This window comes from Pantherophis guttatus, chromosome 3 (genome assembly GCF_059756535.1).
Source record: "Pantherophis guttatus breed Tessera chromosome 3, ASM5975653v1, whole genome shotgun sequence".
Taxonomy (NCBI): Eukaryota; Metazoa; Chordata; class Lepidosauria; order Squamata; family Colubridae; genus Pantherophis; species Pantherophis guttatus.
The window spans coordinates 184,890,086-184,911,114 of NC_142065.1; the positions used below are offsets into that span (position 1 = coordinate 184,890,086).

The following is a 21,029-nucleotide window of genomic DNA, read 5'->3' on the forward strand; positions in this document are numbered from 1 at the left end:
CTTTTTTCTCACTGCATTGTATGTCCATGATGGTTCCCTCCCCCCATTATTATCAGTATCCCAGTAGAGAGAAGTGAGGACTTGCCATGTGCAATGTGTGCATAAGATATTCCTATTAAGTTAAATTAAAATTACCCCAGGAAAATACACAAAAGATTGTAGCCTTAAAGTCATGTTAAACCACTTTCATTTCAAGCTCAACAGGATTTTTTTAATGCCCAGTTTTTAACAAGAAACAGGTTGCTTTATTTAAAGGTATATATATTTAATTTCTCTAACATACGGCGTCTGAGATACTGAAGACTATCACTATGTTTTGTGACTGATGTCATTCTCAAAACTCAAAATGATTGTTTGCTTTTATTGGCCAGCAACTAGGAATCCTTACAGTATTTACATATTTAACAATATCACCTTCATTCTGCTTGTCAGGTGTTTCTATTCAGTGCCCCAATTGTAATGACTCATTCAAAAAACCTTGGAGCTTGTTCCAAAATGTTGTTTATGTGAAAGCTGAAGTGGCACAACTCATTCCAAATTGCCTCGGTTCTCCTTCCACACCCACAACTGAATTACTCTGAAGAATCCACCTCAGACTGGCATGCCAGAAACTTAAAGTGTACAAAAAATATCATCGAACTCTTTCTAACAATCTATTTTCAGCAATTTTATGTGATATTTCAAGAAAAAAGAAAAATGAATTCTCCAGTTTGGGGAAAGATAAGTGCTGACACTTGGGCTAAACAAATTCTAACGCAATTATTGCCACAGTTCTTCATTCTGAGGGTCCTTTTTTTTCCCCCTGGAGGACATCAAGGAGTGAATGCCTCCACCTAACAGATGGAAAACAACCCAAATAGGAATGGAAGAATGGAAGAGGGAAGGAAGAAGTAGTAGTTTATGGACATTTCTTAGATAGCAAAATGTCTTGAGCCAGCTGCAACAAAAGCAGTGCAATGAAGACTCTTCTCAAAAAGATATGGTGCATGTTGACTGGAGATCCAGTTCTGTCATAACATAGTTTACAATTACAGATTCAGATTCTGAAGACTCAAAATACACCCAGAATAACACAAGTGGTAGGAGCTAGCAAAAATAAAGTACCATTCAATCCCACTGAATTCAGAGGACAACAAGTCAAGTTTAACTTTAATAGGCTAGCAGAGTTGAGCAATAATTTACTCATGGCACATCAAGTGACTGATCATTTTCTGTTTCCAGCCCAACATTTCAGAGTTTTTTTTAAAGTGCACTCAGGGACTCAGTCATATTAAATCAGCCTATTAAAAGCAGCAGATCATTTTGGATCATAGACAAGTGATTGTATTTTTAGGAAATATAGTGATTAATAATCATTTCCCTAGTTATCTGATGGTAAATATAGTAACAGCAACAATAACATGAGAAACGAAGTCTTCAAAAGAAAAAAAAACAAGAAAGTCCAGTTGCCTCCTGAAAAAGCACCTTTGGGAGCAACAATAACAACACTAAAGTTGACAGATAGCATAGGGAACAAAGCTGTTACAGAATCTGGTAGCCCTGCTAGAAATACTTCGAAACCTCCTCCCAGAGGGGAGCAACAGAAACAGACCGTAAAGTAGGTGTGTGGGGTCTCTAACAATGCTTTGAACTCTTAAGCACATAGTGCTGCAACTGTCAGAAATATGAGCCAGTTGCCAAATGTCTTAATTTCGATCTCATGGCCACGGGAATGCTGCAACAGTGTGAAAAACAGTCATAAGTTTTTTCAGTGCCATTGTAATGGTCACTGCATGCATGGTTGTAAGTCAAGGACTACCCGTACCACATTTTATTTATGGTAATGATACAAAAGACATTTATTGAAAAAGTGACACAAATTATATCTATTTTTGGATGGCTTTAGAAATAAAGTATGCTCATTATTTGGAGGTGAAGTCTGACCAAAAATGTCTGTGGTATCTGAAGACCGCTGAGAAAGATTCTGCAAATCTACATTTTACTGAAACAAAACACTTTGGTGTAACTGTGTTGGGAGGTTAGTTTGGTTACTGTCCTGAAAACAATATTGAATTGAAAAAATAAAGGAAAATTGCAATCTATGAGGCGTTTAGCTCAGAAAAAATAGATTAAAGTATGTGAGGCAAGAGGACATTTCTGCCTTTCTCCTTATACTCAAAAATGAGCATCACCTAATGAAGCTGAATAATGGGAGATTTCGAAAGACAAAATGAAGTTCTTTGTCACACAGCAAGTAATCAAACTATGGAATTCACTACCCATAAGCTGTGGTAATGGACACCAACCAGAATGGCTTGATAAAAGAATTATGTCACCCTTTCTTCCTGATCTCAGCATTCCTCTGGGTCTTGGAGCCTCCTTGCTCACCAGATTTGGTTCTACTTGGATCATAATAAAATACTTATGGGTAAAAAAATGTGTAATGTGGAATAAAAAGTTATTAAAATGTTGCTATTTTAATAAGACTGGAATATTTCTCTTGTTAAAATAGATATTATGAGCATAATATTTTATTTTTTCCTTATATTTACATTATGTCTTTGTCCATACTTGCTGCCATTTTGTGTTCTTCATTTGTTTGGATTTATATATTGCCTTTCTTCTAGGAGCATAATCCTTGGACATAACAATCTCCTCTCCAATTTTCCTCCACAATAATTTATTATTCGTTCGATTTATATACCGCCCTTCTCCGGAGACTCAGGGCGGCTTACAATGCGTTAAGCAATAGCCTTCATACTTTTGTATGCCCACATTTATCTGAGAGAGAGTACTTGGCTCATCCATTGAACTTCCTTAGCTGACAATAGGCTTGAACTTTCTGATCCTGGCCCAGAGTCTTCACCACTACACTGCATTGGCTTTCTAAAATGGCACTCCAGATAAAAAGCTTGAAAATTGCTAACAATGGCTATGTGCCATAATCTCATGACATTATAGGGGTGAAATCCAGCAGGTTCTAACAGGTTCTGGAAAACCAGTAGTGGAAATTTTGAGTAGTTCACCACCTCTGGCTGGCCCCAGAGTGGGGTGGGAATGGAGATTTAGCAATATCCTTCCCCCAGAAGGGGAGGGAATGGGGATTTTGCAGTATCCTTCCCCTGGAGTGGGGTGACAATGGAGATTTTGCAGTATCCTTCCCCTGCCATGCCCACCAAGCCACGCCCACAGAACCGTTAGGGAAAAAATTTGGATTTCACTCCTGTGACATTATCTCCAGAATCAGAAGGTTGTTTCCCAATACCAGTTGCAGGAGTGGGGGGAATACTGCACTATTATGGTTAGTCTTAGATCTGTATCAGTTAGGAATTGCCATCTAGTGGGACTACGAAGAAGGCCCTTCTTGGTGGTGGCTCCTTCTTTATGGAATATAGTTCCCCCTGAAGTACGGTTTCATTGTTGCTTTTCTGAAAGGCCACAAAATGTGGTTTTGTCAAGAGGACCTGGGACCATGAATGTAGAAGGAGCCAATCAAGTGGCTGATTTCACTGGGTGTTGCTGCCATGGGGGAAGGTTCTTTTAATGGGTTTTATTATATGGTGGATTTTTAAAAAAATTATAAGCCACCTGGAGTCACCTATATGTGAGTTGGGTGGCTATATAAATTTGTTACAAATACCTTATTTGTATTATTTTCATAGGCTTTTTGCTGGCAATTGTCAGAACTAAATTCTGAACTAGACAGGCCACTAGTGTGATTTAAAATTCTTACAGATGTTCTGAAGCTATTTCATGACGCGCTTGAGTGGAGTTCAGTGACCTCACAGGGATCAGAATTTGAGAGCTACATTTGTTGTGTTACTTATCTTGGGAAAAGTATTCCTGTAGGTTGTGGGATATAAACAACAATTTTTTTTTCTGGAGATGAGACTGTATCCACGTTGTCTGAAAGGATATATATTAGAAATATTTATTTTTTTTGGAAATGCCTTACCAAAAGTGATTCATAATGTTTGACATTTGCAGCCCTTGTCTATTGCAAACAGGATCAAAAGCAATCCAGTAACTATATGCCAGTTTCCTTTGTATTACTTGCTTTCTTGTTTGTTTATTTAAAACACATTTATTTGTGTTGTTTTATAATCATATTAACTCTACACATAAACCCCATCTGCCCAATTAGTAGCAGACTTCCAGCATGTGATATACCACAGTCCAGTTCGTAACTACTTGTTATGCAGTAATTACCTTATATATTAATAATTTATATCCCACTTTATATTCCCTAGTTGTTCTTCCCCTCCCATTTTATCTTCAAAAGTCTTGTTTCATGAATTCAAATGAAAGGTAAATAAAGTGCTTGCTTTCCCCCTTCAAAAAAATGTGTGACGGTTGAATTTGAGTACTTGGTTGTTTATATTTCTAAGCTGCTTAATCATTACCTGTTTCTAAAACAGAGACATTCCATATTACTTTTTGTAAATGTTTAATTTAAAAACAAAACAAAACAACAAAGAACCAATGTAGCAAAATGTTAGATTTTTGTTAATTTCTCTGAAATCACAGTTGTAATTTTAATCTAATTTCATCAGCATTATTGCTTTAGTCAATTTTTAGCTTTTGAGTAGTACTGAATTCTAATTCTAAAACTTCAAAAAAGGCAGGAACATAGCTTTTTAAAAATAAATTCAAAAAACTTTTAACAGATTATTTGGATTGCAGTGTCCTGCTGACCTGCAGTTTTTCGTTCTACTTTTCAAGTAAGGTTAGATGAAGTCCCTTTGCGAAGAAATTAAATATGGGTTGATTTATGCTTTGGAATATAACCTTTATGGCACCTCAAGGTCAATTTACAAAGAAAGAGTATTACACAGAGTAGATTATGTTTCCTTGTAGTGTAATGAAAAGATACAGCCCTGCTGAGATGATGAGTCCCAGCAACATGGTCTTCTAACCTTATCCTTCTCATATTGCATGCTGGGATAATTAGTCGCAGCAATTTACAACAGCATGAGAACTGAAAACAGTTCAAATATAACGTTGAATGTTATATTTTATTTTTGTCAAGTGTAACTGTCCTTTAATGCCATCATTCTCTGTTCTAGGTAGCCAGATAAACTTGAACACATAGACTGAAATTGCCCAATGAAAAGTACTAGTAAGGAGAGATACAGGATAATTAGTGATACATTAATTGTATTCTCTCTTTGTTCTCGTATTTATTTTCATGACTAAATGATATTCATTTTACGTAGAAGTTGTGTATGGAATGTGATGTTATACTATTTGTTTTGATTTGTGTGTAGTTTCCCCCATCTCTATGAAGACTTATAGGTGCTTAGTGTTATGCTGACATCAGCTACTACAGAGAAATGACTTTGCATATTTTACAGACAAAGTCTGCTGTTTAGTTGGCTGCCATTTTTTCCCTCTGGACTGTGCATGCACGGCAATGGTGCTTCATCTGTGTTTGGCATAACAGCTATTTGTGATAAATATGATCAGCCTTTCCTAGCCAAACTGAACCCATTGGATGGCGAAATAATGAAATTCTTGCAGCAGAGGAAAGGATTGTAAAAATGACAGAATTTACAAAAATGGAGAAATTAAACTTGCTTGGTGACAGGATAAACTATAAAAACTTTTTTTTGAAAGATTGGAAATCTTACACAAACCTTTTGTTGAAAGAAGAAAAAAGTGAATTGATGATTTATGGCTTTGAAGATTAAGAAAGATACAGAATGAGGGGATTTGTAAAATATTTAAGAAGGAGGAGGGACAGTATTTATTTATTTATTTAATTTATTGGTTTGATTTATATGCCGCCCTTCTCCGGAGACTCAGGGTGGCTTACAATGCGTTAAGCAATAGCCTTCATACTTTTGTATATACCTGCTTAGTAGGGCTTTCGCCCCCCCGCCCCCCCCCAAGCGGTGTTCTTTTTACACAAAGTCACCTTATTGCCCCCACAATCCGGGTCCTCATTATTAGTCATAATTATCTGTTTAAAAGGCGGCCAGAAATTATTTCTATACTGTATTTCTTAATTTTAGCTTTCTTTTTCTTTCTTGCACTCTGTTGTTTTTCTTGTTCTTTTTCCTTTTGATTAATCTTTTATTATATGAAAATTCTTAATAAATGTAAATAAAACAAAGTTAAAAAATGGAATCCGCTAGGAGGATTTGTGGTTGTGGAAGAGTGATGCAAGTTTCTCATCCAAGTGCTGAAGTATCTTTTTTCCTTATGTCTAGAGCATAGATGAGGCTATGAGAGATATGCAAAAGAAATTTGCATATCTCTCATAGAAATTTGAATATTATTTTGTTGTTGTTGTTGTTAGTTGAGAAGTCATGTCTGACCCATCGCGACACCAGGGACAACGTTCCTCCAGGCCTTCCTGTCCTCTACCATCCTCTGGAGTCCATTTAAGCTCACGCCTACTGCTTCAGTGACTCTATCTCGCTACCTCATTCTCTGTCATCTCTTTCTTCTTTTGCCCTCAATCTTTCCCAGCATTAGGCTCTTCTTCAGTGTGTCCTTCCTTCTCATTAGGTGGCCAAAGTATTTGAGTTTCATCTTCAGGATCTGGCCGTCTAAAGAGCAGTCAAGAGCACTCCTTTAGGACTGACCGGTTTGATCGCCTTGAACATCATAAATTGACTAAATTGAACAACGTATGTCCAGAACAAAAACAGATTAAACATTATCACTATAGAAATCATTAGCCTTACCAGTGGACCTGAACAGTTTCCAGAACAGGAAACACAACCATATAAGCTAATTCTACTTTACTATAAGGCTACCTTAACAGACTCTTGCAAGTCTAAAAGTCCAGTTCCTCCTCTGTCTCCTTTATATTTCAATATATTATGGCATATGTCTTCTGAACTTCTTGCCCTTCTATGTTGTCTCTTCGCTGACTGTTTTTTTAGGCATGTCTCTGGGCCTAGTCTCCCAAGGTCATTCCCACATCTCTTTACACAAATGCTTGTGGAAAGTGTTATTAGCATTACAACAGCAACATCAGGCCTCTAATCAGAATTGTTATGTGGCGCCATGATGGGTAGGCTGTTTGTCCTGTGGAAATAAGCAATGCCATGGCATATGATTATTTTAAAAAAATCACATTATTCTTTGGACATATGCATGATGATATGTAGAACTTGATTCTGCCTCAATCAACTTTAATCTTTTAAAACCTCCCCTCTTTCAATACAAACATGCACAATGGGACCAACATTTATGCTTAAATACATTTTGCTACTGCTACTGTTATGGCCCACTTGCAGTGAAATTATGATCAGATATTGCACCAAACTTGGTTATACCAATTAGGCTTCATGCAGATTCTTAAATTGCGTAGTTTTCATGTGAGCATCGCTTCTTGGAATACTATTCTGTACTGTTTGCTAAATGTAGTCTTACTGAACAATGCTTCACGCTTTCAATTTTGAAGATATTATAAACAAACATCAATAAATCTAGTGAGTTAATGTAATATAAGGTCTTCACAGATGTCAATTTAATAAGAACACTGAATAGAAAAAAAGTTTGGATCAGAAGCTGCAAATCTGTACTTGATAGCAAAGTGGATAGAGTTAAGTGGAGTACAATTGGATATTTATTTTATGTGGAAGGGTTATACTACTTTGGGAATGATACGTTCAGGAGGACTATATGCTAGGAAGTAGAAAAGGGACTAGTTGAAAGAGGTAGAGTGTATTTTTTTCTCATTTGGCAACTTATTTTTCTCACTTTCTTTCTCCATCGTTTTAAACATTTCAGTCTTCCTTACAAAATGTTTGATCACATACCACTGCTATCTATTACAGGTAGTCCTCAATTTACGACCACAACTGAACCCAAAATTTCTGTTGCCAAGTGAGATTTATTAAGTGAGTTTGCTGCATTTTACGATCTTTCCTGCCACAGTTGTTAAGTGAATCATTGCAGTTGTTAAGTTAGTAACATGGTTGTTAAATGAATCTGGCTTCCCCCTTGACTTTGCTTCAGGTTACAAAAGGTGATCACATAATCCCAGGACATTGCAACTGTCATAAATATGAATCAGTTGCCAAGTGTCATTTTGATCATGAGACCCATGGGGATGCTGCAATGTTCGTAAATGTGAAAAATGGTCATAAGTTACTTTTTTTCAGAGTAGTTATAACTTTGAATGGTCACTAAATGAATTGTTGTAAGTCAAGGACTATCTGTACTCTATTTAAACATTGTCTCCTGTCCTATTCTTTAGATTTACTCAACCTGTATGAAATTAGACATATTTGCCCATTGCTGGGAACAACGTATAGGTGACCTCTCTTTTTGAATTCCATCTAATCATGTTATTTACATCTTCTTAATCTATTCACGTTTTGTTTTACATATTAGGTTTGCAATTGTATCCCATTCATTCTCTGAACTGTATGACCAACCAAACTAGCATAGTTTTTGTACTGGTTAATCACTTCTTTATGACCCTTTCTATTTCTTCTAGTTTCAGCAAACATATTTCTTAATAACCTATCCCAGTGTTACTGGATACACATTAAATGTCTCACATCTATTTAACAAAGAGAACAGAAACAAACTCTTATTGTTGTTGTTAGCTGTGAAGTTGTGTCCGACCCATCGTGACCCCATGGACAACGTTCCTCCAGGCCTTCCTGTCCTCTACCATCCTCTGGAGTCCATTTAATCTCACGCCTACTGCTTCAGTGACTCCATCCAGCTACCTCATTCTCTGTCGCCCCCTTCTAAAAAACTCTTATAATCATTTTTGCCTTTGCCTTTTCTTTCTTCTTTCCTTGGCTTCCATGGCCATTTTTTCTTAAGATCTACTCTTGATAAAATTATGATCTGTCCCACACTCAGACCCTCTCATCATCCTCGTACCCTATACTAACATTTTGCCCAAAGTATGCTTATATTATTAGGTGCATTTTGGGTGAGTCTCTATTCAGGACTTTGCAAGCTCCATCCCATCAACTCGGAGATATATGCAGTGTATAGGCACACACTCAGGATGTGCCTACTTTTCTCTGTGAGACAGACTGGTACCCAAATACTTTGATGATGGACTAAGTCAGGGGTGGGTTCTACTTACCTTTACTACTGGTTCTCAACGGGGTCGCACGTGCGCTCTCTTCTGCGCATGCGCAGAAGCATTTTGATGACGTTGGGGTCGGTGGGCAGAGCCTCCCGCCGGTTTTACTACCGGTTCTATAGAACCGGTGCGAACTGGGGGCAACCCACCACTGGACTAAGTGTCTTTGTTTCAATGGTCTATCAGTGTTTCAGTGGTCTAGATAGTATTCCTCACTCTTTCTCTATCTGTTTCTTGCTACATAGCTTAATCCTATGCATTTTTACTCAAAGTGTCACATTTATCCCAAAACTCCTGAAGATTTCCTTCTCCCCCACCGTGGTCTTAATATTAAGAGATGATATTAGATATAGATACAGAAATATACTTTCTATCTACTATGTATAATATAATCTAAAGTAATTTATAGGTAAACTATTTAGACAAACATATTTAGCCTGCCTTGTAACTACGTTCAGCAGGTTCAGTAGGCTTACTCACAGGCATGTATACGAAGTGCGTAGCAATTCACTTTCTTATTCTATACACCTTGCAGGCTTAGAGACCTACATAACAGATCATCCGGTCAACTGGTTGAATAATGTAGCTCTATCCAATAAATATTAATTAAATAATAAACGGGTACAAGCGATCGCTACTTCCCAGCTTTCTTCGTTACGTTGTGACACCCGTCCCTCCTCGATTTCTTCTCCATTGGTTCAGTCCGGACTGTACCGGGGACGGGCGAAACATTAATGTTATCCGGCCACACAGTGTTCAACTTTCAGATGTCACCCCTTTACCTTTCACAAGTAGTGGTTTGGTCCATGACCTCTGCTCCAGCGGGGAGCAGTAAATGAAGCGCGGCCTCTCTTTGCACTGGCAACTTCCATCTCCCTCTTCAGTTCCTTGACTAGGCGGCTGGTGTTGCGCGCCTGCGCACTCTTTCTCCCTTGCCCTGAAGTCTCGAGCTATTCCCTTCCCACCCCCGCCTCACGGCTTGGGTCGCGCTTTGGGGGTTGTCTCGCCTTCTCCTCCCCCTTCCTCGACGGTTGAGGCGCGCGCCGCCAGGGGCAGACGGGAGCCCGAGCGCGAGAGCGCGCTCTCCTGTGAGGAGAGGCTCCGATGCCGCTGCTGTGAGATGGCATCATTTTGTTGCGCTGGGGCGGCAGCGGCGGCGGCGGTGCCGATGGTTGGGAGCGGTGCCGAAGGTTGAGGAGATAACCCAGCCCCTCTCTTGTCAGAGAGAGAGAGAGAGAGAGAGAGAGAGAGAGAAAAGGGGGGCGGCGGTGGCGGCACTACCTCGCAGCTGGGCTCCGAGCCACGGTAAGACCGAGCGAGTGAGAGGAAAAGCAGCCATTCAGCCAGCTTTGACTCTTGACAAATAAACAGGCTGCGTAGCCGCCGCCGCCGTAGTCTCGCCCCGAGTATTCTATTCCTTGGTGGGGGCCTGAGAGAGAGACAGACAGACAGGAGGCGGGGGTGGGGGTGGGCAAGACACGCTATTGCTTCTTTTGGGGGTCGTATTTGGGGAAGGAGCTCTTCGTGCCCCTCGGGGACCGCTGACGTCCCAGCTGAACAAATCGGAGAGGAGGGCGAGATCTGTCCTCTGTTTTTTTTTTTTTCCTCCCTTGCCCGGCTTGTTCAAGGGAAACCCGGAGGGCAGAGGCTGATTGCCGGCCTTCTCTTTACAGACCCGACTCACTCCTTGGCCTGGTGTCACCTTGTTTATTCGCATTTTAGGTCTTTAACTGCCGGGAGGGGTAGAGAGGGTAAGGCGGGCCGTGGGAGAGGAGCCAGGTTGAGGGCTGAACCTTGAACCCCGTTAGCAGCGTTGATTGGCAGAGGCGTCGGGTGCCCTGGGAAGCATTTTGGCCACACCAGGGGTGACTTATTTCTGGATCCAAAGGACAGGGGGATATATTGGGTTCTGTCTTTATGTTTGTTGGTATTTATTTCTGGGAAGGAGGAGGTGATGAGGAAAAGGAGTGTCTCACTTTAGGATGACTTGCTTTAACTCTGCAGCGTTTCTTGGTCTTGCAACCCCCCCTCTTCCCCTCCTTTGCCCAAAATACTGCATACAGTAATACAGCTTTTCTCCCAAGTGTAGAGCGTGTTGCTGCTGGAAGGCTGAAAGTCTGGAAGGGTTGATTATATCTTACCAAAATATTCCCCATTTCCACACAGTTTTGAACAATTTTGTGGTTGTTGTTGTAGCTGGCTAGATAATGCAGATGTTGATTTGAAAACAGCTCCCTAAGTCCCTGACTTGCTTTCAATAAAAAGTGCATGTGATGTATAGCATTGATTGACATGGTAGAAAAAAAGTGTTATGCAATAAGTTTAATAGCATTCTTCTGAAAACCGAATAATGAAGTCTTAAGACTAAAATCTTACTGCGTTTTAAAGTGAAGTTGACTTATGATGTGACGTTATGATGTGTTCTGAAATGGGTTGGTGGATATTAGTATTCAAGTCATACTTGATTCTTCTTTATGTAATTGCTTGATGTTGAAGTATTTTATTTAATAAACTTTTTTATTAAAAAAGTTTTAAAAAGTTTATTGAATAAAATAAAAAAATATTAAAAAGTTTATTGAGTAAACTTTTTATCTTTGTCTTTTTATCAAGCACTGTAATGCGATACAAGGCTTTCCATTAAGGCTTGCTTTGCTTAGAAATATCTACTACATTTTGGAATAATATGTCCTAGATCTTAAACATGTTTTCAGTTTTTTTTGGCAGATTAGTGTCTTTAATCTTTTAGGTTCAGATCTAACCTACAGTATTGAACTGATGTTTAATATTTTAACTATATATAGGTCATCTTTTAAGATAATAAAATGCACAGGTACTTGTGGAATAGGAATTTTGGGCAGTAATCTTTGCCACTCTTCATTAACAGGCTGTAATTGCCATAGTTTTGTTTTTATCACCATTAAACATAATATTATTTCCTCCAGCTTGTCACCTTTGTAGCATCCCATTTCTCACTTAAAAAAGACAAAAAATAATATTAATTTTCAAAATATTGCTAATTTAGCTGGTAACTTACCATAATAATTTGAGATATGGACCAACTTAGCTCCTACCCACTAAGAATTCTGTGCTTTATGTGATCAATTTACTATTCTTTAGCAGAAACTAACCAAGTGAAGTTTTCCAGTTACAATAATGGGAGCAAAACCAAGTACCATTAGCAGGATTTATTTCCATGTCATTTCAACAATGTATAAAAGCTAGTGGCAATTGACATTTCAAAAAAGATAGAAAAATATGTAATTTTAAAAGGTACAGATGTATTCAAGTCAAGCTCAGCTAGTAGTGATTACATGACTGACTATCTGTTAGGTTTTTTTGGCAATAGTATGGAAGTGGTTTGTTTTTGCCTTCTTCTGGGATTTTTTTTTTTTTTTACTTACCAGTCTAAGGCTTCTCTTAAAATCAGATTTATAGCTTAATACTATCTGAGACAAAGAGAGCTTTGCCATAAGTACATATGTCTTGTTAGCATCCATGTTAATGTGTTAAAGTGCAACATGGTGTATTACTTATAAACATCAACTGAAACATAATATAGTGACTAATTGCAGTTTAGTGTCTTACCTTTATAACTATAGTAGTGACATAAAGATTAGTCTCACTGAGCTAAATGGAGCATACTATCAAGTTAATTGTATTATATGCTTGGAAACTAAAAAAATAGAATTTATTTTGGCAGTATTAAAATAGCATTACTGATTTTTGTTTTCTGAGCATAATTCAAAACATTAGTAGATAGAGTTAAGGTAGATTTTAATGGATATGGGAAATTAGAAAAGTTGCTACTCTTTAGGTAATAGTTCTGCAGAACTCTGAAATTATTGCTAATGAGACAAAATGAAGCAAGCGGGATTTGAATGTAATTACTTGTTCTGTTCAAATGTTGGTACTTTTGGGCTTTTCAAATTATAGATCTAAATATCAATAAACACAAACAAGTATTTGAATATTTAAGTAGCATTATATTTTATGCAATTCTTTGTTATTTCAACAAAGTCTCATGAAGGTTAGGTTCAGGTATTGTACTAAGCTACACTAAGCTATAAATCATGTTGTTAAAGAACTATTGTAGCCTAGTTCAGATTTGAATCAAATTTGCAATATAAAAAGAATACAGTACTGCAAAAAGGATGAAGAAAGACAAGTACAGATACCAGTTCTTAAATATAAACTATGTTTTTTAAAGAATGATGAAAGTTGTTCAGGAGAGACAGAGAGAAAACAAAATGCAGCAGATTCAGTGGAATGACTATACTTATTTACTTCAAATATTTATGTCCTATTTTTCAGCTGATAAAGCTTCCAGAGCAAGTTTCATATCCTTAAAATAAGTCATTATTGTGCTACAGCATTGTGGAATGTTTATTGCTACAGTATTCGCAAGGAAGAATGAAAGGCCGTCCTTCATCAGAGCAGATGTAATCAGCTTTTATCCCTCTGTTGACATCAAAAAGAGTAAAGTTTTCACCACAATAACTGAGCTTTCTTGCAATAGCTTAGTCCAGTTGGGGAGAGGGGCACTGATCATAATCTATAGCTAAAGCAGCATTAATGCCTACTATTCCATGCTTCTTTGAGATTTAGGTCATTCTCTTCAAATAGAAATCCAAAGAAAAAGTAGAATTTTATTTAGTCCATTAATTTAACTTCTTTTAAAAGCCATCAGAAGCCAAGACATATATTGGAGCTCAAAGGGGAAAAAAAGGATAGTGGAGATGGAGATGACTTTGTACGGAGATGAATAAACTTAAACATGGTAAACAGAATGAATCAAAAATGGGTAGGGATAGGGATTAGGTGGGTTAAATGGTAGTTTTAATTATTTTTGTTGGTGGAATTGATAGGTGGGAGAAAAATATAGGGAAAAGTGAAACTTTTAAGAGCTCAAAGTAGGGTTTGATCAAAATACTTGGTTGATCAAAATAATTTGTTTTTAATTAAATTCTTTAATTTTTAATTAAAAGAGTTTATTATTTCTTAACTATTTCATCTTTACAAGTCTTTTCTTCATTCTTTTTTCAAAAACTATAAATTTATGTTAAGCAATTCAGCTAACTTTCTGGTCAGTTGCTCAAATATTTTCTGAGCAAATCTGATGTAATTCCTCTCTCTATAGTTTGCTCTAGTAGTCCTCTCCTCCATTTTTGTTACTTTTCTGGTGGTTGGGTTGCTATTACATTATCCAAAAATGAAAGTGTATCAAACAAGGAAAAGAGAAAAGACAAGCTATCCCCCTTTTAATTTTTGTCTTCCTGTGTCCTTAATACTTTAGTCTCAAGTGGCATTCCGTAGTTCCAGGCAGCATCACAGTCAACATAGTTGCATAGTTATAATTAACTTCAAAGTGTTTGAAGTTATCTGTATCTTTTGTCCTTTAAATCCCCCAATTGTCTGCCCTTTTTAATAGAAAATAAAAACCAGTCCTGTGATTGGTTTTTGATTTGTTTTTTAAATCCAATTAGTTTAAAAGCATTTTCACCCTAAAATAATTTTTTGAGATAACTGTTTCTTTACCTGTTTTAAAGTTTCTTACATCAACTCCTTGTTATGTTTTTTTGGCAAAAATGTTTAAATCTTTAAAACCTTTTTTCTTTATTCCTTTGTAATCCAGAAAGCATAATAACTCACCAAATGAAATTTTTATTCTGCCAGTCAGAACATCTCTCTAGCTGTAAATTATTTATATCCAAAAATGGTTAAATAATGAGGCTTATGTGAGCTTTTATATTCATATAAAATGCATTGTGGTTGTGAGTTTGATTGAAATCCTTTGACTCCCAACTCATGATGCAACCACAAAAGCCTCAGTTCCTCCAGTTTACTTACAAGGAGCAGTTGTCCAGAGTGCAAGTAGGCAATCTCATAATCTTTCCTCTTCATTGTCTGCTACTGATCTGATTGTAATGCCATCCCATTCCTTCAACATCTAGTTTGCCATGAATCCTCACCAGAAACTTGACGGATAGTAATTAAGAAGATCAAACAAAGATGGAGCTTATGAAATTTTGTGCAATAAAGATGTCAGTGTTCAAGTTACTTTAGAAGGTGGTCATTACTTATAAGAATTGCTAATACTAGAAGATGAAGTGTCAGACCCAAACCCAGAGATGAGATAGCAAGAGCCAATTAAATTCAATCCACTATTAGTTTACACCTAATGGATAGAATACTCAGCATACTTAACCCACTAGTATTAATTCAGAAGTAAAACACACTGCTAGAATAATCTAAAAAGAAACATGAAGTAATTTATCTCTTCCTTAATTTTCAGAGTCAACTAGTCAACAAGATAGTCCACAAGGCAAGAAACGTCCCTAGTATATCTATTTTATCTTGGACACTTAAGCCAAAGCATAATCTATAGTTTCTTTCAACTTGAGCTTGACTCTTAAAGACATCATAAACATCTCCATGTATTGTTATCAGGTAAAGCCAGTTTTTTTCAAGCAAAAAAGAACTTAAAATTATTTTTTAAAAGTTCTTAATTATTTTTGTCTTTCATAAAAAATGAAGAAAGGTCTACTGATATTGCATAGCCAGTTTAATCAGTAAATTAGTGGTTTAACTTTCAGAAACCTACCAGGACTATTTGACCTGGTCATTTTAAAAACTATACATTTTAATCAAATGTATATGTAAAATGAAACTTTTAAAGTATTCTCCAAAGATATGCATGTAACATGTTCTTCTTTCTGGAAACATTGTTGCACAGAACAAAAACAAAGTATTAAATACAAATCCTGACTAAAAATGCTACTAAACTAAAAAAAATCTGGTTTGACTAGCAAATATATGATTAAATATTTTTCATCAGTACAAAACAATTATCTAGGTACACCAACACCTTGATAGTTATTTGTTCTAGAAATTCTAATTGGAAGAACAAAGTAACATATCGAGTCATGAAAGCATACTGAAACAGTCAAATCTTTTATTTCTTCATGAAAACTCAGTAGCGTGAGAACTGAACCAATCTCTGAAGGAAAGCTTTTCTTGATATGTTAGGCCATATAAATTCGATTAAATACATTATGAAGCATAGATCCTGCAGATGACATTCCATAAGACAAGGAATGCAAAAATCAGAACAATCCTGATCGACATGCAGATAGAGTTAGCAGCCCTGAACATTCCCAGGTCCTAAACTATGAAGGGCTTTAAACATAACAACTAGCCAGTAATCAGTGCAGTTCTGGGAGCAATCGTGTTAAATGCTGGTGAATCAATTATATTTATTCAGTCAGTCAGTCAGTCAGTCAATCAATCATTCATTTTCTATAGCCATCTATCTCAATCAATAACCCTGGGTAGCCTACAAAAAAAAAATACAATTAAAAATGCTAGAAACATTAAAAAAAACCAATAGAATCAAGATAGCTTTATTACAAACTGATCTAGTCTTCACCACCACCAGCAGACAGCCCAGAACCTTGAAAGCCTACCATCTGGGGCTTACAGTTGAGTCTAAGAAACTGGAACATGCCACAGGAATTACTGTACTTTTCACACTATAAGACGCACTTCCCCCCCTAAAAAGTGGGTGGAAATGTCTGTGTGTCGTATAGAGTAAATACTGCGGTGGGGGGAGGGGGGTTGGTGTGCAGGGGTGAACCGTTTACTGCTGCTGGGGAATTCTGGAGCCTTCGCTGCTGAGCAGCTGATTGGTGGTTGGATTGGCTTCCCGGAATATTGCCGATCAGCTGTTCCAGGTGACAGGGATCGCCACCACCACTGCCTATCGCTGGTGATTGGCGGCAGCAATCTCCGTTGCCTAGAACAGCTGATTGGTGATATTCTGGGAGGCCGTTTCAACCACCAATCAGCTGCTCAGCAGCAAAGGCTCCAGTATTCCTTGCCGGTGGCAGCAGCTCAGCTCAGTTGACGAATGGTGGGCACAACGGAGTGGAGCCCTGATGAGCCACATGCTGGGGCAGCGATAACATGCTGAAGCTGACCAGGCTGTTTGCTGTTTGCTGCAAGGATGCTAGCCAGATGAATACCGGATGGATGCTGGGAGGCAGAGGCAGATTTTTTTTTTCTACTTTTCCTCCTCTAAAGCTACTGTGTGTCTTATGGTCCGGTGTGTCTTATAGTGCAAAAAATATAGTAGTACCTGTGGCTCAGTCCTCATGAACAACACATTTCTCAACTCTTGCCATATTTTCCTTTATTCATCACTATTGGGATCTTATAACCAGCTCCCATCTCTTCTGAGCTATCCCCTCTTCCCTGTTGATAACCGTATTCTTTCCTAACTGTGGCTCCCAACGAAATTACTCAGTGAGGAGAATGTGAAGAGAAAAGGTTCCTGAGGCCCTTCAGTATTAGATCTCAGCACCAGAAGGAACTCTCCCTCAACTCCAGCTCCATTCACATTCAATCTACCCCACTCCAGGACTGGTCTCTTTCATTGGCCAGTTTGGGGGCAAGGCTGCCAACACACACACACACACACACACACACCCTGTATCCCTGACTCTCACACAGACAGAAGGGTGCCGAACACTGACTTCTAAATTCTCAGCAACAAGTCCTGCATTAATATCCCAGTTGCTACATACTCGGCAACTACATCTACCTCAGGGGTTGTTAATGAATTATGATTCAGAAACTGAACAACTCAAATATTACATAATTTGACAACAATATGCAACAATAGAAATATCAATGAAAGATAAATATTAAATTTACCATGACTATACAACTTAACAACAGCTTATATATTTAGTATATTATTCCAACTTTTGATTGTTAAAATGGATAATGCATATTCAAAAACTGTTGGGATATTTAATAACCAGATTGCATCAAATGGCAATATCACTCAATCAGTGATTTTGAAATATGATTTGTCACAGAATGAAACAAATTTTAAACACTGTCTTTATATTCTTATTAGCTGTTCTTCCATTAAGAATCACTAAGCTTTATGTTCCTACAAACTAAACCTTAGTTACTTTATATATGATACCTGTTGCCAAGAAATTTATGATTCCCCCTGGAAATTACACTGAATCTCTTCATTACAGGGCCTGCAAATTAAGCTGTTAAAAATGGTATCGGCCATGATCTGAAGTAGTATTTTGTTAGTGTGTAAAATTAAGACTTATTCAATACAGATAGTCCTGTCAACTTTCCTATGGCTCTTCTGTGCTCCCCCCAACCCATCTGTGCTCTGTAGTGCCTGTCCACAGCAACGCCTGCACTCCTTGCCTGAAACTCCCATCCTTTTCTGTTTAATGAACTATGCAACCTAATTATTGTTACAACAATAATTAGGATTGCTGTTGCTAAGTGATGCAAATATGTGCCCTAATATGTGATATATGTGATGGCAATGCCAGCCTAAATAAAGTCCTACATGTACTGTAGTTAACATACTCTGTTTTTTATCTTTGATATTGGTGCATAGACTGAATTCTTACAATCTTTTAGCCATCGGATCCAGATTTGCTGGCAAAGTTGATTAGAATCTCTACAGATTCTTCTGTTGTTTGTCTTATTTCTACAGCTATTCTATCACTTCCTAAATATTCTAATACTGTAACTACCAGACTGCTGATCTAACTTCATGTGATGAAATATGCTCCTGCAAAAGCAATGGGAACATTGCCAACAGAGCTTTCCCAGAAAGTGGTTCAGATTAAGAGACTGTGCAGTCCCAAAATGGGTGAGGGAGAAGGGAAGAGGTTCAGGGGTAGCCACATCCTAGAAGCTCTCAGGATATAGCAAATAAGTAAGAAGGCTATACCTTTAGTTTAAATCTTACTATTTGACCCTAAAATCTTTATCTCTCATCTAAGAGCTGTGATGCCTTCTTGTTTTTAGTAAATGATATTCTTTCATTTTGCTTCATATATTACTTATATGAACCATGAAACTAAGACCAAGTTCTAATACAATCCTGATGAATTATGTCTAAGATGACCGGCCTTTTCCTGCCTGCCTGTTCTTTGGAACATTGTTGTTGCAACTAAAATAGAAACCCTAGGAATAAAAGGATCATAACTTTGGCCAGTGGGAGAAATGGAATAATTGAATAAATTATTGGACTAAATAACTGTTGATCTGACAAACAAGTTGCCTCTTAGATGATCACTTGCTAAAATGTCTTTTTGGTATTGAAAGATTTAAGATAAATTATTATGCAAAGCAGTTTAGGGATATTTGAGTTTTTGAGGCAGAGCAGAAGAGCATACAAATTACACCTTTTGCAAATGAAAGTTTGCATTTTGCTGAAGTATAAAATGAAAGGCTTTATATTGGAGGCCAGCCATCTTTGAGACTCATAAAGAAAAGGGAAGAAAACGGACATTGTCTTACCTGAACATCCCTTTTCTGCTCGTTGATCCGACACTCCTAGTGCTGGGTAATCTTCAGTCTCATTGGGTTGACTGGGTGCCAATCAAACTTCCTCTACAGCCTGGTCACTCCCCCTTCATCTGCGCATACTCAGTCTTTTCACGAAGCCACTTTACTTCATAGACCAATAATGTACATAGGAAGTTCCAGAAAGGCATCCAACCATCGATTAAACCTCAGGATTTCCAGCAGCTGTAGAGGACGACAATCCAAAAAAACAACCCAACCGGGCCAGGTGATGGAAAAAACCCCATGGGAGGGCCGGAGTGTCGGATCAACGAGCAGAAAAGGGACGTTCAGGTAAGACAACGTCCGTTTTCCTGCCTCGTTGCTCCGACACTCCTAGTGCTGGGACATACCCAAGCCTATTGAGAATGGGAGGGCCTCAAACCCATCCCCTGGCCACGGGAGGACGTTACTGCTTGCAAAGCCCTTCTACCAAACGAAGCATCTGCCGAAGCAAATGAATCCAACTGGTAGTGTCTGATAAAAGAGGAGATTGACGACCATGAGGCCGCCCTACATATTTCCTCAATAGAGGCCTGCGTAGCCCAAGCGGCTTATGTGGCAGCACTTCGGGTCGAATGTGGTACAATCCCCTTTGGAACTTGAACCCCCTGCGAATTGTAAGCTGCAGAAATACAAGCTTTAATCCATCTTCCAATTGTTGCTGATGAAACCTTTTGCCCCATAGAAGATGGTAAAAAGGAGACCAACAGAGCCTCATCTTACGGAATGAAGCCGTTCTTTTGATATAACATTTAACGCCTTATGAACATCGAGCGTATGCCACTTGCTCTCTAATGGGTGTTTAGGATTCAGGCAAAAATTAGGCAAAACAATCTCTTGAGCACGATGAAATAGAGAATTGATTTTCGGAATGAACACCAGATCCAGTCGCATAACCACCCTATCCGGAAAGAAAATACAAAGATCTTGACGAATTGATAATGCGGCTAATTCTGACACTCTGCGACCTGATGTTACTGCCAGAAGAAATGCTATTTTCAATGTGATATATCGTAGTGGAGCATCTTTGATCGGTTCAAAGGGTTCAGAAGTAAGAGACTGTAACACTAAGGTAAGGTCCCAAGTTGGGTATCGGTGCACTACAGGAGGCCTCAGATTAACCGTACCCCTTAAAAATGACCTAATCAGTGGATCTTGTGACAACGAATGTCCCTTGTCACCTAGAAGAACTGTTGCTAACGCAGCAACCTGACGTCTTAGTGTAGAAGGCTTCAATCCTTTATCAAATCCCGACTGCAGGAATTGAAGAACCTCTGGAACCGTCGCAGACGTAGGATCTATATGTTTAGTCACACACCACTGAACGAAGATCCTCCAAGACACATTATAAATTCGTATTGTCGACGGACGTCTGGCCGCTTGAATAGTAGATATGACTTTGCTTGGAAGAAGGTCTTTCGTTAATCGTATCCTTTCAAGCGCCAGACGGTTAACTGGAGCCAGTCTGGATTTGGGTGACACACGGCCCCTTGGCTTAGCGATATCTTGTTGCGCGGGATCCTCCACGGTGGTTCTGTGGACCGATCCACCAGATCCGCAAGCCACTCCCAACGAGGCCAATACGGAGCCA

At 38.3% G+C, this 21,029-nt stretch overlaps 1 protein-coding gene and 1 long non-coding RNA gene across 8 annotated transcripts in view; one reads left to right on the forward strand and one right to left on the reverse strand.

Annotated features, from left to right (window-relative positions):
* Positions 1-10,010, reverse strand: part of LOC117668479 (uncharacterized) — a 37,023-nt gene extending 27,013 nt beyond the window's left edge. The window contains exon 1 of the long non-coding RNA XR_009620146.2: positions 9,829-10,010. This is a non-coding gene — a long non-coding RNA (uncharacterized LOC117668479). The remainder of the gene's footprint in view (positions 1-9,828) is intronic.
* Positions 10,011-10,015: 5 nt separating this feature from the next.
* WWP1 (WW domain containing E3 ubiquitin protein ligase 1) overlaps positions 10,016-21,029 on the forward strand; it is a 68,293-nt gene continuing 57,279 nt past the window's right edge. For 5 of the 7 annotated variants that reach the window (XR_015733417.1, XR_015733418.1, XM_087890765.1 and 2 more), the window contains exons 1-2: positions 12,269-13,485; positions 15,339-15,493. Coding sequence is in view for 3 of the 7 variants with exons in the window: in XM_087890765.1 (XP_087746891.1) it covers positions 15,479-15,493 (15 nt within the window). In the remaining 4 variants the exon portion in view is untranslated. Of the gene's footprint in view, positions 10,352-12,268; positions 13,486-15,338; positions 15,494-21,029 lie in introns of those variants that run through there. The other 2 variants (XM_034422371.3, XM_087890768.1) reach the window with 1 other exon arrangement.